The sequence below is a fragment of the Schistocerca gregaria genome, chromosome 4 (genome assembly GCF_023897955.1).
Source record: "Schistocerca gregaria isolate iqSchGreg1 chromosome 4, iqSchGreg1.2, whole genome shotgun sequence".
In the NCBI taxonomy this organism is placed as follows: domain Eukaryota; kingdom Metazoa; phylum Arthropoda; class Insecta; order Orthoptera; family Acrididae; genus Schistocerca; species Schistocerca gregaria.
Window position 1 is genome coordinate 433,270,019 of NC_064923.1, and position 18,876 is coordinate 433,288,894.

At 40.8% G+C, this 18,876-nt stretch overlaps 1 protein-coding gene across 1 annotated transcript in view; it reads left to right on the top strand.

Annotated features, from left to right (window-relative positions):
- LOC126267346 (E3 ubiquitin-protein ligase MYCBP2) overlaps window positions 1–18,876 on the top strand; it is a 1,244,949-nt gene that overhangs the window by 1,176,745 nt on the left and 49,328 nt on the right. Inside the window, exon 68 of the mRNA XM_049972469.1 lies at window positions 13,105–13,233. Within this exon, the coding sequence (XP_049828426.1) occupies window positions 13,105–13,233 (129 nt within the window). The remainder of the gene's footprint in view (window positions 1–13,104; window positions 13,234–18,876) is intronic.

Here is an 18,876-nt window from a genome sequence, read left to right on the forward strand (position 1 = left end):
TTGCTTCTGTGTGTCAGTCCCCTAAAGTTCCTGTCGACGAGGACGAGGCGTTGGACATGGATGTTCACTGTGTGCTTTCTCAAACAAATAAGTTGTTTGTTACTGTTCGTGTTCTGAATAAAGACATCCGCATGCAAGTGGACACTGGCTCTGCAGTAACTCTCATTAATTCTCGCACGTATTTGGCGTTGGGCTCCCCTCCTTTGTCTCCAGTTACGCGAAATCTGAGGACTTATAATAAACAGAAAATTCCTATCATGGTCCAGTTTGATGCTTCCACTGCCTACAAGTCTGTTGTTCGGCCCCTCACGTTTTATGTGGTGGATCATGCGGGCACTGAAAACCTGTTCGGTTATGATGCTTTCCAGTTGTTCGGGTTCTCCATTGATGATGATGTGCACCTCATATCTGAGGATATTCCGTATCAACAGCTGGATGGATTGTGTTCTGAATTTTCGTCCGTGTTCTCTGCTGGTCTGGGTTGTGCCAAGGATTTTGAAGCCCACATTACTCTTAAACCTATGGCTCGCCCTAAGTTTTTCCGGGCACGCCCTATTCCGGTGGCGTTGCGTGCACCTGTCAAGGCTGAGCTAGACAGGTTAACAGCTTCAGGGATTCTCCTTCCTGTTACCTCCAGCGAATGGGCATTGCCGATCGTGATGGTTTCTAAACCAAACGGGAGTCTGCGATTGTGTGGTGACTTTAAAGCCACCGTCAACGCTCAGAGCCTCATTGACACTTATCCTCTTCCCCATCCTGAGGAGTTGTTTACCAAGCTCGCTGGGGGCCAGTTCTTTTCCAAACTTGACTTATCGGAGGCTTACCATCAGTTGCCGTTGGACGCTACTTCCAAGGAATTTCTCGTTATCAACACTCCTTGTGGGTTGTATCAGTACCAGCGCTTACCATTTGCCGTCGCTACCGCACCGGCCATTTTTCAGCAGTTTTTGGAACAGCTCACGGCTTCCGTTCACGGTTGCATAAACTATCTGGATGACATTGCTGTCACGGAAGCCTCCACTGAGGAGCACCTTCGTAATTTACGTTCACTGTTTCGGGTTTTGCATTCGGCTGGGTTGAGGTGCAATCTGGACAAGTCACAGTTCTTCCAACCCTCCATTGAGTATCTTGGTTTCCACTTGTCCCGTGAGGGTATACGCCCTCTCCGTCAGCACGTTGCGGCCATTAACGCTCTACCCCGGCCGTCGGCGGTCAAAGAACTTCAGGCGTTTCTAGGCAAGATTGCTTATTATCACAAATTCATTCCATCCGCAGCGGTGGTAGCTTATCCTCTGCATCAGCTGTTACGCAAAAACGTCCCCTTCTGTTGGTCCGACGGGTGTGAGCAGGCTTTTGTCCGCCTGAAGGCTCATTTGCAGTCAGCGCCTTGTCTTGCCACATTCCGTCCGGGTCAGCACTTGGTTCTGGCGACTGACGCGTCACAGTATGGTCTAGGGGCTGTTCTCGCCCATCGGTATGAGGATGGGTCGGAACGACCCATCGCCTATGCTTCCAAGACCCTCAACGAGGCGCAACGGCGTTACTCTCAAATCGAAAAGGAGGCGCTCGCTATCATTGATGCTCTAAAAAAGTTCAGCGTTTTTTTGTATGGTTCGAAGTTTCACCTCATCACCGACCACAAACCGCTGGTCTCTCTGTTCAGCCCATCGGCGTCACTTCCGGATAAGGCAGCTCACCGCCTGCAACGTTGGGCCTTATACTTGTCTCGTTTTCATTATGAGACTCACTATCGCCCCACGGCCCAGCACGCCAACGCTGATGCATTGTCGCGATTGCCGATGGGCCCCGACCCTGTTTTCGATCGTGATGAACTCCTCTGTTTCCACATTGATGAGGAAGAACGTCGTGCGGTCGAGGGCTTTCCACTTGCAGGTTCGCAGGTCGCGTCGGCTACTGCGCGGGACCCGGTCCTGCGTCGGGTGATCGGTTTTGTTCAACGAGGTTGGCCGGACAGGACCAAGGGCCGGGCATCGGATCCCCTTCGCAACTACCATGCTTTGCGCCTTCGTCTGTCTGTTCGTGATGGTGTTGTTCTTCTGGCCACGGATGGCGCATCTCCACGGGTCGTGGTGCCAGCCTCTCTTCGCAAAGATGTTCTCAAACTCTTGCATGAAGGCCATTGGGGTATTTCTCGGACTAAGTCCCTGGCCCGCAGGCACGTTTATTGGCCCGGTATTGATTCGGACGTCGCCCATATGGTTGCCGCGTGTGGCCAGTGTGCTCAACAACTGGCGGCACCTCGTACAATGCCCTCTCCGTGGCCTGATCCAGCTCAGCCATGGGAACGGGTGCACGCCGACTTTGCTGGCCCCTTCCTCGGTACTTATTGGCTACTGTTGATTGACGCCTTCTCGAAGTTTCCGTTTGTTGTTAGATGTCCGTCACCCACCACTGCGGCGACGACGCTGGCTTTGTCCAAAATCTTTGCGCTAGAAGGTCTTCTATCCACGATCGTCAGTTCTCTTCGCAGGCCTTCCGTGATTTTTGTACTGGACAAGGGATTCATCATGTTACCACACCTCCCTTCCATCCGCAATCGAATGGGGAGGTCGAGCGCCTTGTCCGCACTTTCAAACGCCAGATGAAAAAATTCCTTAGTGATTTTTCCACAGATGACGCCCTGCTGCAATTTCTGAGTTCTTATCGCTTCACGCCTCTGGGTGATCGCAGCCCTGCTGAACTCTTGCATGGCCGCCAACCGCACACTCTACTGCACCTGCTTCACCCTGCCAGGCCTTGCAATGTGTCCCCTAGTGCGGGAAAATACTCGGTGGGCGCCGACATGTGGGCACGAGGGTATGGATCTCGCCCTAAATGGATTCCAGGGGTGGTCAAGGCTCTTAGCGGCCGCCGGCTTTGTGAAATCCGTACGGGCGACGGCACGGTTGTTCGCCATTACGACCAGATGCGCCCACGAGTGGTGGCCACGCCGGTGCCACCGCCCCTTCCTTCGCATCCACCAGCCTGAGAAGCCAGTCCTGTTGCTGCTGCCGATCTACCATCCGTGTTGATGCAGCCGCCATCGCTGCCGCTTCCGAGTATGCCGGAACCGGCCCCAGTCGGGACGCCTCCTTCTCCGGGACCCACCTCGCTGGAGCACACTCCCAGGTCCATGACACCTATGGATGCTGCTCCGGAGTTTTCACCCATCATCTCATCCAGGAGGCACGTTCCACGCATGAGCTTCCGTCCTGGACATTTTCAACCATACTCTCGTGTCTCTGCGCGGGATCTCCTCGGGGCCTCACAAGAGGCCATGGATGTCTCCGCGCTGTCCATGTCTCCAAGGAAGTGAAGGGTTTTTTTTTTTTTTTTTTTTTTTTTTTTTTTCCCCCAAGTGGGGAAAAGTGTTGTGACAGTGCCACGACATTTAACAGTGCCACCGCGACAGTACGGCGATAGAGGCTCTCCGCAAATCGGCTGAGCGTGGGAGCGCCACCTAGCTACGAACGGCACCGGCCGCATGTCATGGCACGGCAGTCGAATACGAGAGACTGAGTTGTAATCATGTGATCAGCTATTGTTTCTAAGAGAGAGTGTGAATATCCACGCAATTATTGTGATTAAAGGTTATAACACTAATCACGGCACAATTAAAAATAAGAGAGTGAACCTTCCATAAGAGGTAAGTGAAATTTCCCATAGAGAATGTTTGTGTCCAGTTCTACATTTGCAGCCTCCTACTTTGCCTTTCAAGTCTGGTACACAGGGGCTCCTAAATACATCGACAAATGGGAGGAACAGAGAAGGAAGGAAGAGAAGACTGTCGAAGGTCAGATCACATGACACCCAAACTCCTGGTTCACTGAGACAGCCCAATCGAGCAAGTATGGAATGAACATTCCCAGACCCTGCCACACAATTTGTTTCAGGGGCTCTAAAACATCAGCTGCACCTCGCACTTGTTGTGGTCAGCACATTCTTTAAATAGTTTACTCAAAAACATGAGAATTTGTTAAACCTTGAAATTTATTGACTGAACAGTAAAAAATATAAAACCGTGATTCACATAATCTGAATAAAAAGAGGATGAACAACCACTCTGATACACACCAAAATACCCTTCCCATTAATTTAGATAGGAATTCACACAGTACATAAAAACGAATGGTGATACACATTCTTTAGCTGAGGACATTAGCATTCTGATATTAGGCCAAAAGTCACTGAAAACAACTGCTATTAAGATAGAGCCTGACAAGGTTTATAATTGGTTTAAAGCAAATATTTTAGTTGCAATAGTTCTAAAGCCTACATTATATGATTTGAAAGAGACAAATGGAACTTGACTGTAAAATTTCTGTGTTCAGCTGGATATCAGACTTTTAAAGATAACTGAAATACTGTTAAATTTGCCATAAATAATTATCTCATGCTGCTTCAAGATTCTTTGGTGTACTGCTGGATACACTTGTCGAAAGTCCACAATATTTCTGCAGACAGCTATTCTACCGTGATCAGATGGTACTGATTAAATGAACTGTCTGCTATGGGCTCACAGCTTTTATACCTGCTGGTCGAGAGTTCTGGTGTCTATGGCTCTCTGCTGTGCTTGGTGGCGGGGATGCGTGTGGCTGTGGTGGTGGTGGGAAGAGTCTCAATTGCTTTCCACCTGTCATCCCTATCACATCTTGCACCTGGGAGTCTCGTTTTGCATTGATGGAGCTTAGTATTAGTTCCAGTGCCATGCTTAGTTGGAAGCCAGTATTTCTGTTGATTAAGTTATCAGTCACATGCATTTCAATTGGCTCTCTTAAAATGCAATCCAAAAATTTATTAGTGGTAACCAGGAGTCTCATTTGCTGCTAATTTATCTTAATCCATTTTCAGTGCAGTATTCTGCTATTGCAAACTTGTTGAGCTGCAATAAGTGGATATGGCACTCAAGTTTGTCAATATAAGGGTTGAAATTCACATGGAACAAAGTACACTCCCTGCCTTTTTGAGACCCAGATCATCTTTCACTGTTTCTAATATAGCTTGTGTATTGGCTGGTGAGTGGAAAACTGGTGTTATGTGGTGTTTTCACAGTAGTCTGCCAGTTTTTGACAACGCATTGCCTGCAAACAGTATGAAAGTGGTGGTCTTATCTTTTTCTTCTGTGCTTTCATTTTCCAAGTCGTTCTTGGGGATTCAGCAGTGCCCTTGAGTACCATGGAAGCAATATATCAAATGTAAAAGTATGAAATACAAATTTCAGACAATATATGTGGCACTAATACTAACAAAGAGATAGAGGGGCTGGCCAGTACTTATCTCAGCTCAGTACAGCCGATAGATACACAAAAACATGAAGGAACATTTATTCCGAAAGCTAGGAACGTAAATTTTTGGTTGTTTTTTGTGTATCTATCGGCTGTACTGAGCTGAGGTAAGTACTGGCCAGCCCCTCTATCTCTTTGTTAGTATTTGTTTCACATCTTTATATGCGATTTCCCATTAATTATTTAGATCACCTATATGTGGCACTAATGCAGTTTGTACTATAAAGATTTGACACTGCACCAATTTGTTCTGTCATCAACAAGTGACAGACACGCATGAGTGATAAATTGGGAAAATGTGGTGTTGTTGTGTTCAATATGTCGAAATTTATGCCAAACAATGGACATTTGTGGACAGCATTAATTTTTCGTTTGCATTTGAAGAAAACTGCTGCTGAGTTATACCAACTACTTTGGGAAGCTTATGGTGAGTATGCTGAACATGCTTTATCACAAATAAAGATACATGTGAATAACGGTTTCAGCATTTCGAAAATGGTGACTTTGATGTTGCAAACAAGGAACGTGGAAAACTGCCCAAAAAAAAAAAAATACAAAGCTGTGGAGTTGGAAGCATTGTTGAAGAAAGATGATTCACAGACACAAAAAAAGTTTGCTGAGCAATTGGACATTAGTCAACAAGCTGTTGCCAATCAGCTACGAGAGATGGAAAAGATTCCGAAGACTGGCAGATTGGTACCACATTAGTTGAACAATGGGCAAATGGAAATGTACAAAAATACATGTGAGGTTTTACTTGCTCAATACAAAAGGAAGTTATTTTTGCTTTGTGTAATTACAGGGGATGAAAAATAGAATAATTTTGAGAATCCCAAATGCAAAAAATCATGGATGGATCTAGGCACACCATCCACATTGACCACAAGACCGAATCGCTTTCGCAGATAGACGATGCTCTGTGTTTGGTGGGACCAAAGGGGCATGATCTACTATGAGCTGCTAAAACCTGGAGAAATGGTTAATACCAAATGTTACCTACAACAATTGACCAATTTGAACCATTCGGTACTTGTCATTTTTCTTCATGACAATGCTCCTTCACTTACGGCAAAACCGGTTCACGACACATTGGAAGCACTTGACTGGGAAGTTCTACCCCATGCGGCTAAGGTGTCAGGATGAAGGTGCACACATACATTCACGAAAGTAGCACATCTCATCAGCACCCCTGCAGATAAAATTACTTAATTGGATGGATAAAAATGATGAGTACAATATATATGTTGTGCTTATTTTCACTTCTTATCTGCCTCATTGGAATATTGGTCAGTGTGAAACAACTCTACCAGGGACTTATTCTGAAATTTATTCATTCAGCCAACATCTTCCATAGATCCCACTGATATGGAGGACCTTCAGGGATGTGAATCAAATCAAAGTATATATTAACAAAAGAGAAGCTGTTATTATCCTGCTGTGTTGCTCACTATTGGTCACGTGCCTTCCTTGTGGCTCCCCGGCATGCCATACAATTTGGATGGTTCAGCAATGCACTGGCGAAGTGATTTGGTGACATCACTGGTGAGTGCCCTATTTTCTAACAGGGCAGAGGTGCTTTGCTGCACTTTCTTAGTTCAATCTGCTGCTATTTTCTGGTATACTGGATTATAGCTCTAGCATTTTTCGCTCATAGTCCTTGCATTGGAGGGGAACTGTGGCACTTCTCTGACTGCCTGGGAGGACAACAATTTGTTTGTTTTCTCTGAGTGTGAACATGCTGTCCTTTTTGTTTTGGAAATGTTCCATGGCAGAACCAAATTGGTGGGATTTCAGCAGTTTTCCTGGTGATTTTCCTCTGTGGTATTTCTTGGTAATCGTTGAATTGTCAGCTTCACAGTACACACAATCTCAGTGACTGGGAGAGATGTAGATGTTGGCACGAAGCTCAGTTGTTTCTCAAATACTGACATCACTGTGCCATCCAGTGGTTTTCCTATGAGAGTGGTCACAGTGTGTTTGTTGGCTGCATCATCTTCTGACTGCTTAACAACAAATTGAGAAAACTTGGTGATATGCCTCTCGATTTCTTGTATGCAAATACAACTGGATCTAGGTCACTCTGTTGACCCACTCCCATGAATCTGCAGAGAGTACAGAGGATATCAACACAGGACTGTTTACAGTGCACTGCTATTTGCATGCAGCTTTACAATGAACACTGTTGCTTGCCAAGCACCTATGAAATAGAAATTTTCTGTCTTTGAACCAAAATAATTAAATAATTTGTAGAAGGAGTGATTGAAATGGTGTCTTTAATTTTCTTTGCATTAGCAGGAATTCCCAGTTTCTTGCTTTATTTCATAAGGGAGTTTATTGAAGGCTTTTGTATTGAAGGCTTTTGCATCAGAGGACACACTAAATCCTTGTCATGGAGATGAAGTCTGCATAAAATTTGTTATGTGCCATTCATTATGGTTGTGTAAATTATGGTTCAGCTGAAATCAAACAATGGAAAATTCATGATGGAATGTAACAATGTTATGAGAAGGAAAGTTGCCATTCGCAATATAGCGTAGATGCTGAGTCGCAAATAGGCACAACAAAAAGACTTTCACACTTAAAGCTTTCAGCCAATGGCCTTTGTCAACAGTAGACACACAAACACATGCACGCACGCACGTACGCAAACACACACATATGCGCGTACCCACACACACACACACACACACACACACACACACACACACACACACACACACACACACACAATTTCAACTCACACGCACGACTGCTGTCTCAGGCAACTGAAACCACACGGTTGCCTGAGACTGCAGTCGTGTGTGTGTGTGTGTGTGTGTGTGTGTGTGTGTGTGTGTGTGTGTGTGTGTCTATTGTTGACAAAAACCATTGGCCGAAAGCTTTTGGTGTGAAAGTCTTTTTTGTTGTGCCTGTCTGCAGTTCAGCTGAAACTGATTTATGTTCTTAGCCATAAGAACTGTTAAGGAGTAAATGTTCGGAGATGTTAGTATAAGAATTTTAAGATCCTTAAAGAGTCTTCTGAAAGACTGCAGTTATTTTCTTTGCATGATATTCTTACTTCACACTTGTGTTTTTCATGTTAGGAGCATTCCTTAAGTCAAAACTGAGAGAAAATGTACAACATACGCCAATACCCTTGTCTTTAGCTCAATACAATTAGAGATACAAACATGGTGAAATGATCTCCTTGATTAGTTTTATCTATTAGTTGACTTTGTTTAACGTTATATAGCTGCGCCTTGAATAATTTTACACACAATGTTTTATTTAGTATTTGAGCATTATTGACTACTTCTGGGTCCAGCAGGTCATCTTGACTCATGTGGAATTGCGTATCATTCTTTTATAGAGTTGTTTGCTGTGTCTGCTAAGGTTGATTGTGGATCTGATTAGTATGCTTGTGTCATTAGCAAACATTACAATTTCTTAACCATTCTGTAAAATCACTGGAAGATCATTTCTGTTGTTTAAGAACAAGATTTGACTCAGTGGCTGATACTTTCGTCAAGTACCAGATTTTTGTTACAGTTTTATTTCTGCAATATAGTTTATCAATGCGACCATCTCCCTTCTGTTACAAACATCAGAAAAATATATGCATGTTATTGCTTAACACTAACAACCAGTTTGAGGTCCATATGTTGCTAATGTTCATTCTTTTAACCAATAAACCACCTTCCCCCAATTCTTTAAAGAAACAAACTCTCTTGTTTAATATAATTTATAGAAAAAAAATCTACTCATGAAGTGAAGGCAGTAGAAAGCATACAAAAAGGTAAGGAAATGTGCAAACTTTCAGAACCAGTGCCTCCTCCTTCTCGGAGAAGGATTGAAGGGGAAGGAAGAGGGATGAAGGAAACAGACTGACAAGGTTTCTAAACTTTACCAGTCCTTTCGCATTTCCTTAACCTTTATGTATGTTTTCTCCTGTCACAGCATAGTGAGTAAATCTTTATTATTTTTTACTGATATATAATCTCTTTGCCTCATTACTTTACAAGTGTTAATCTGTTAAATATTTGACATCATGCATGTAAGTGAGAAAAAGTTTAGAAAGATTTGAAAGTACGCTTGAAGCTTGTTGGAAGTCACTAAGTGCTTTCATTATCAAACACTGGATGAGTATACTCTCGATAATTTACAGTCAGTTTTAAGGAAAAGTTAATTTTTCTCACACCTCAATGTTTGTGATATCTCCTGGACTATGAGATGTACAATAATATAATTTTACAGTCACAGTCAGTGGTATGTATGGTTATGTCTAAAATGTGTTGCAAATAGAGTTACTAGTAAAGAAATCATAAATTAAACTGTGATACTTGATGATGAAGTTCTTCTGCATGAACAGCAAAAATGTAGTAAGCAATAAACTTTTTTTTCATTCCATCATTTTGCGGGTTTCATCAGTGAGAAAAATTTTCATAAAGGTTTGAAATTATGTGAAAAATGTGTTGTAAGTCAGTAAGTGTTCTCATTCTCAATAATGGATGATTGTAGTCTGGGTAATTTGTGCACCATGAGTTACCTCAAAACATATGGAAATTTTGTAACTTTAATACTTGTCTTACTGTGTTGAAACTTTAACATAAGGTTATGTCTCTTAAGGGTATACGAAACGCCCTGCACTTACAATGTTAAATTGAGCTAAAAGTTAGGAACATTTTCTCATTTGTTATTTGGACGATACTCTAGATTTTTTCACAGAACGCAGAGATATGTTCTGCTTTTATGCTGAATTATTAATTTTGAAAAAAATAATGTATAGTTTTTCAGATATTTTATTTTTTGTAAATGTTAAAAAACATTATACATTTTAGAAAGTATTTTAAAATTTACACCCATTAATACAAAATAATTCCACATATCTTTTAATTCAGATGTATTAGAAGGTCTTAAGGAACAACTACAGAAAATTTCATCTTTCTGTTATAAATAGGCCCTGAGAAAATGTACCTTATACACAAAAAAACTAAAGTTACGGGAAATTAGCTTCAAAGTTTTTACTTTACTCCCTAGCTTTTATCATCAGTCCAACAGCTTCCTCTTGATGGCTCTGCTATGCTGTCTAGCCATCTTTGAATATACTTTCATGGCATTATCTGAAGACCTGAGCCATTCCTTGTCCAAACAAAGCATAGCTGCGGCAGTTCGTAGTCCTACACAGAGCCCCAACTTCTGCAGAACTTTGCACTTTGTTATATTGCCCTGACTGAATGATGAAACAGCATCATAAATGCCAAAGTGAAGTGTGTTTATACCCACAAACACAGTTTTAGGTAGTCTATTCCATATCACATGGTTCACACACTCATTTGGATTTTGAGTCCAGCTATGAAGACATTTCTTTAGTAGACTAATATCTGTGAGGTCTCGGAATATTGGTTTTATTTAATCCATTATGGTAGGTGGCAGGTGATGAGGGTGATTGTATTGTTTCTTAGTTACCTTGCCTCTGTTGTACTTGTACCAACTATCGTCTCCTTTTGGACATAGCCCATGTTGGGGATTCTCAGTGTTTGAAGCTGTATGAAAAAACAGAGCCCAGACTGCTCTTCTCATTAATTCTGCATCTGCGGTATTCTGTCTTATTGCTAGACCATAGCACTTCTGAATATGATCTATTGTAGCATCTGTCAGTCTATTTTTCCCATCTAAAGTTTTCCCATCGCTCAATTTCTTGCCTTTCATCATTGCCTTGAGCCGTCAAAGTCTTGATCCCATCCTTTACTGAACATGGCCAGCACACTCCAGTTTGGAAATTTTCACATCGTTGCCATAGGGTCTCAGTTCCTCAATTTCTTTGAAAGCCTTTGAGTCACCATCTCCAAGATAATTTATGTATCTAATGTTGTACCATTTTACTGAGTGTTGATAAATACTTCTTACACCAGCAACTTCCATACCACCACTTGACCCATAGTAATTTGCCATGCACTCCTCTTCATGTTTAGTTTTCATTTTCTCCTTGCATCTGCAGTGCTTGGAAAGTATTGCCACATCAACTACCTTACCAGTGTCCACACTTGTAGCTGTTACTACACCATTCAGAGATGTGTGGCCTCTCTTCTGCCAGCTTCCATCAAAAGCTGTGGAGAAGTCTCTGCTATTATTATTTTCAACTACTGCTTCCTCAACAGCATCTTTCATGTTTTCCTGTGCCACATCTTCTACAGCAGAGCCTATTGCAATTATGTGTTTGTTAAATTTTGAAGGTAGAGGAGGGAGGTTCATCACACCACACAACATGTCACCTGCAGCCCTGCCCTTTCCTATACACCGTAATCTATAAACCAGTCTAATGTTTATATTGTATAGTTTACATGTACCTGCAGTAACATGTGAGGAACTGAAGAAAGTAACACTGTGTTTGCAATAACTGCACATCAACTCTAATCCACAAGCAAGTCCTACATGTAAGTTTGTTTTCAATGAAACACCACATTTTCCACATTGTTTGCAGCACACATTGTTCTCCAAAACGTCTGATAGTAAAGAGACGTTAATTACCTCGTATTTTGTAGTCCCAGCATTTAGTTTCTTGTATTCTTCTTCAATTCCAGCTAGTTTTCTTCTTGAAGCACTTTCCAGTGTAGTGGCAGCAGCATCACTCAATGTATCACTACCAGTGTTGAGGTTAGTCGCTACTGGGACATGAGATACTGATGAAAATGAATCAGGCGAATTTTTAGTACACTTTACTTTCTTGCGCCAATGTACACGCTTTCTAAATACCTTCAGACTAGGTCTTGGCATGTTGAAGGAAAGAAAACCCAATGACTTCTCCACATACGACTTTCACAACAATGACATGGATGTACTCACAAAGGAAACAATACAAATGGTGCAGAATCTATTGTCAACTGTCTAGCGGTGTAGCCAACAGAAAAGCTAACTCTCTTGTGCTCAATTATATCTCTGGCAAGGCTGTCTATATCAGGCATATTTCAAGTCTCATTTACAAGGTGCGGAACATCGTGTGTCGAAATTATTTTTAAAAAATATTTAAAATAGTTTTATTCACGTCATCCAAATATTTTATACATTGTATTAAACGGGAGAGTCTAAATTTTTTGAAAATGCATTTACCCAAAAATCGATTTTTTCATCGAAAAACTCATTCCGTATACCCTTAATGAGCTGGTTATGACAGCATTTTAAATTTTTAAATTTGGTCAGTAATTATATGAAATACTGGAATACATATTTTTGAGCCCTGTAATCTGTTTGAAGACAACTTCCACCTGAGAATGTGTAAAATGAACCATTAACTGGGTTAGACATTTATTAATGTAGATAATAACTGTATAAAATAATAAAATTCCATTTTGAATTACCAGTTAAATTTGTAAGTGTAACACTCAATCCAAATGATTACCACTTACGACTTGAGCTACATAGAAACACTTGAGCTACATAGAAACAGTATTTTATATGGTAATTGTACCTAATTATAAATATATTCTTTATAAAATGTTATGCATAGTGGTCGCTGTAATATACCTAAGACAAAAAATTCCATTTAATATAAGAAAACAACTTTTCATTGTTACCTGAATGATTGTTTTCTGTATGGCCTTTCGTGTGCAAAAAAAATAGCCTTCAGTAACAATGAAATGTGAACACTTATTACTGCTTAGCAGCCCTTTGGTGTATCACATGATAGCAGTTTGCAATAACTGCTGTATTTAATAGTTGTATATTTTGACTATTCTCTATAATATGATTCACACAAAATAATTAAATAATTTAACAGATAAAAATGTTTCGACACATGAATGTATTTGTAAATGAAGTAAAAAGATAATTTCTGTCATTGCAGCCTACATGCAGCAATCATGATGATGGGGAAACTGGGGCAATAATACAGTGCAACGTTTGTGGAAATCTGTGTGCTGATTGTGATCGATTCCTGCATTTGCATCGACGTACTCGTATGCACCAGAGACAGGTAAGCAAATATCTAGCTGAATAGATGCATTTTATGAATGAACAGCATGGTGCTCAATTTTTAAGTTCTTCTAAGTTTAGTGAAGATTGCTACAATTCATTTAAAGGATATGAAGGTTCTTGATAATTTATGGTTTCTGAATGTGCTGAGATATTGTTAGAGAACATTTCTTAATTGTTTGTAATGCATCTTATGAGAACAGAAAGAGAATATTTGATACAACTGATTATGTTAAAGAGATTTTGTCATGGATATTAACATTCCAAAAGAAGCTTTCCAGGACTGTAAGTTGAAGTGGGAATATTACTTAAATAATTAAATGAAGAGTGTAGTTGAGTATTTTGAAGGAGACAGGGATTAAACATATGTAAGTAGAATAAAAATGTGAGTAACAAATGCTCAGTTCCTTTGTTAATAGACCTTATATATGTTTACTGTTGGCTTTTTGTCGTGTTTGTGATGTGATGCATGGTATATTACCTTGTATATCTGTGGATTTCCCTCAAGACATTTCAGAATTATATCATCTTGGAGCTTCTATGTGTCAAAATCTTGCAGTGTGATCATATCCTGTACTTTTATTTTAAAAGCAATCAACAGCCGAAAATTGAGAGTAAAATATCAGCAGACTAGAACTGAAGCACCACTTGCCTTCTTGAACAAGGGAAACTAAGCATCAAAATTGTACAAGAGTTTATAATGCAAATTAGTTTATCCAAAATTAAGAAGATGTATGTGAGAAATGTGAATCTTGCACATATACTAACTATAAACCATGTATCATTCTTCTAAAGACATTGCATTCCAGTCACATGATTTAATATGTTAGTGCATTTAAAATACGCAGGAATACCGTCCCAGGCAACCAACATTTACGCTATGACAAAACATATTTAAGACAAATTGCCACATAAAATACTGTTGTTATATATCTATCTGGTTCCAGATTCCAGTAAAAGAAAAAAAGAAAGAAAGGAAACTTTAGTTTTTCATTATTCCTTATTCACACAGAATCTGTATGTGAGAAATTGATAATTGCAATCTAAGAATAAAAAGCAGGGTCTTTTAAGTCAGGATTTTGCATAAACTGTTTGTTTTATACTGATTTGAAGTTTTTCTAAACAAAAATATCATAGCATAAGGATGGGTAAATCAGAAGTCTGTGGTGGAATGTAAATAATAGAATGAGTAATGGTAACACTTTACCATATAGTTAAAACGTCAACAGGCGCATAAACAATACTGAGAACATTACTAGTTTTTGGATGAATTCTTCTTCAGAGGTAATAAGATACACATACACCTGCATGTATGTGATGTCTGTTCAAAAAATTTTGGAACTTTGTTCTCAAAATTTTTCTACACTTACCTTTTACTTATTGTGCATGGTCTCCTTTGAAACATTCCCCTCCACTACTGTTGCACTGCTCTCAATACCATTTCCACTTCCAGAAGCAGCCTTGTTATGCCCCTTCCTGGATTGCTTGAAGCACTGTCTGCAATTTTTCTTTTGTCTATTGTTGCAAATCTTCACCCTTTGAGTGGGGTTTCCAACTTTGAAAATAAAAAAACGTGTGCAGGTGCCAGGTCTGCAGAGTATGGAGGATGAGGCAGCACAGTGATTTTGTTTTTTGTGCAATAGCCATGCACCAACAGGGATGAAAGTGGGGGTGTGTTATTGTGATGCAAGAGCCATGAATTCTTTTGCCACATTTCAGGCCATTTCCTTCTCACATTTTCTCACAGGCATTACAACATATCCTGATAGTACCGTTGACTGAATTCAAGATGAACTAATCCTTCAAAGTCAACTAAAACTATCAGCATGGCTTTGAAATTTGAGTTGACATAATGAGCTTTTTTGGTCTTGGAGAACCTTCTCTGACCCACTGTGAAGATTCACCTTGGTCTCAACATCATAACCATAGACCCACGTCTCATCACCTGATACAGTTCTCTTAAGGAACATCTCATCCTCATTTGCGTGATCTAAAACCTCTTCACAGATTGTAAGGCAAACGTCTTTCTGGTCTTGACTCATGAGCGCACAATGCATTCCAAGATGCTGTGTCAGGATTTCATGACATGATCCAACTGAAATGTTTCATTCTTTTGCAACCTTGTGGACAGTCAGTCTTCAATTGGCATGCATAATTTCGTTGACAGTTCTGACCTGAGCATCATTGTTAGACATCGAAGGGCACCCTGAATGAGGGTCATTTTTACCTTCCGTCTGGCCATTTTTAAACCATGCAAACCATTCGTAACACTGAGTACAGCTTAAGCACTCATTACTGTAAGTTTCCTGCATCATTTGGTGTGTCTCTGTAAAGATCTTCTTGAGTTTCACAAAAAATTTAATGCAGATGCGTTCCTTTTCTAACTTTGGCCATCTCAAAATTCGCAAAATATGCGACACAACGTTCTACTCAATACAACATTGGACAATAACTAACAAACATACAACAATGAAACTTACAGCAGTTACACATTAAACAAAGGTGTGTGCAGGGATGCCAGCCATATTTTGCTTCAACACACTATTGGCGCAAAACTATGAATGTTCTGGAATTTTTTGAACAGGCCTCATACCTTCTCTGGGCTATCTACATTATGCCAGCACTGCAGCTCAGTGGTGTCTGTGGTTGTGTCGGGTAGAGTGGGCAAAAGAACAGGGTGTATGTGGCCTGGGACAACCAGGAAATCTGGGGAAAACCTGACAATTTTTTCATAAGGGAAAAATCCAGGAAAACCTGGGATTTTTTTAGAATTCCAGTAATTTTTCAATGCTTTAGTTTCCAGTTAAATTTTTGTAATTTTGACTGGTAAGAACAGATACTCTAACAAAGAATTTTCCTTTCTCCTGCTAATACAGAATAATACTGCAGCAAGAAAACATAAACGAAACAATAATATCAAAGAAAATGCTCCATTTACAGCAAAACAAACTGCACACACAAGAATCTGCTAACAGCAAAATGAGTCAAATGCTGTAGATGAAGACTGTGCAATACTTGTAACAACAAACTACTTTTGATGAATGTGACATCACAACTGATTACATTTATAACAGGTCTCGGGAAAGTATTGCAATTCGTTGTTTGAGATCGTTACTTTCAAAATGCATTTCCTTTCACACAAGATGACTTGTGTTATATGTGACCATGTGCGATTCATTTCTTAAATCATGGAGCATTTTACTCTCATTTCAAAACTTTACACTTTAGGACCAGCTACTTAGAAAAATTTCAGGCCCAGAAGGCCAGCCATTTATGCCATGTTTAAATCTTACTGACATATTTGTATTTGATATATTTTAAGGGTAACACAGTAAAATAGACCAAGCTTCAAGATTAGTTTTTCATATTTATTTTAATTCTTTCATAGATTGCAAATTATGCAATAACAATGGCAAAAAGTATTATTATTGTTAAAAAAAAAACTGCGAAGTGAATTCTTGAGCAATTTCGCATGTAACTGAGTTTTCTGTGGAAAAGTCAAAGTGCTCAACAGGACTCTTATTCAGCCAAGTAGTCCATAAAATGTTCAGTACACAGTAGTGAAAATTATAATTGTGCTTGTCAGCTGCTGCAGTTTAAGCTGTGCTCCTGCAATCCTGCCCAACCAAACACTCGTGGTGGGGGAGGGGGGGGGGGGGGGGGGTTGGAATCGACCACTGCTATAGGTGAAATCCGGGGGCAGGGATCACCGCTGTAGGTGAAAGCCCAGCTTACCATGTAGCTATGCTGAATGTAATTTAATTTAAACAATTAACTTTTCCTGTTTGTGTGTTCGCACTTTGTAACAATGATGTTGCTATTGGCTGACAATATCACAGGTCATATGCATATCTGCTGTCATTAGCTGGTGAATAACATAATGCGACCCATGATTGTCCAACAAAATAGTGTCGCAATCTCAGTTACAATGCTTCGAAAGTTAGCATGCTGGAATTTCTATTTATACTTTCGCGATCTGAAAGTATGCTGTGTATAAGTTACCACACATCAAATATCTTTCCAAAATGTGTCATTTTTTGCCTTATGCGCTAGGATGTTCTGTGCCGACACATAATGCCTTTATCATTCAGAGGATTTGTAGTTTTTACAGCTCCAAGGGAAAGTCTATTGTCGTGTAACACGGAAAAAAAATGTATTTTCTCCTAGGAAAAAGATGTATTTTCACATGGGAAAAAATATATTTGTAACCAGGATATATGTATTTTCCGCCCCACATATACACTCTGAAGAAGGGAAGAGCTGCAGAGTGAGGAGGAGGATTTGGGAATGGTGGCTGTTGGCTGGGAGAGGCAGCAGGAAGGGCACCAGTGATAAGAACTTAGCATTGGTGAGCTTATTCTGAATGCATCCAGGGAAAGTCCTGTGTAGTGTACAATGAAGTGGGGATCAAAGGAAGAGGAGTACTTCAGAAGGCATGGTGTGAGTACAGGGTGAGTGATGTTAGGATCATGGGATAGGATTAGAGATGGGTGTGGGCCTGGGGCTAGCAGAGATTGAGGCCACGAGGATTACAGAATTGAAGAAGATGTTGCTGGGGCAATTCCCAACTCAGAGAAGCTGATGTTGTTTGTAAGATCCAGACTTTGTAAGTTGTGAGTTAGTTCTTGAAATAAAGCATTTTTTGTTTACACAGGTAAGCCTGCCTCTGTTAGGATAGGATGAGCCTCTGACAGGACTGGACTGGGATGTGTTGGGTGGGTGCATTGGACAGGTCTCATGTATAGGTCTACCACAGGTGTACGACCTTTATAGCAAGGGATCATGACTCTTATCAAAAGCATATCATATCTTGTCAGAGGTAGGACTCCCATTGAAAGCAATCCGATTGTGTACCAGCTATGCAGTAACTTTTGCACAGCATTTTATATGGATGTGACGACCAACCAGCTGTCCACCCAAATGAATGCCCCTTGCCACACTGTGGCCAGTACCATTGTTGATCACTCAGTGGCAGAATATACCACTGAGCACAGCTTGCTCAGTTTGAATCATTGCTTCATAATCTTTGTTTTCTGGATACTTCCCTCCCAATAGTGGTTTTTCTGAATTAAGTAGGGGGAATTGTCCTTGGAACACAGCTTTCGACTCCCTTATGCTCCTCTGTATGTCCACCTTTTCAGAAATGTTTGCAGGACTCGGCTGTTTGATACAGGATGTCAAATCAAACACCTTTCAGCCATCTAGTTTCCAAACTTATTTTATTTGGCTACTAGTTTCTGTGATTTACTACACCATCTTCAGGCCCCTGACCAACGTGTACGAAGATCCCACCTCAGTTCTGGTTAAAACAGGGGCCAGCATTCGAATACTGGTATCTGTAGATTTCTGCATGCTATAGCAATCACTTAGCCAACAGCCTTGCCACAGTGGTCACACTAGTTCCCGTCAGATCACCAAACTTTAGCACTGTCGGGCTGGGTTAGCGCTTGGGTGGGTGACCATCTGGTCTGCCGAGCGCTGTTGGCAAGCGGGGTGCACTCAGCCCTTGTGAGACAAACTGAGGAGCTACTGACATACGGCCAGGAGAGTGGTGTGCTGACCACAGGCCCTCCATATCCACATCCAGTGATGCCTGTGGGGTGAGGATGACACTGCGGCTGTTTGGTAATGTTGGACCATCACG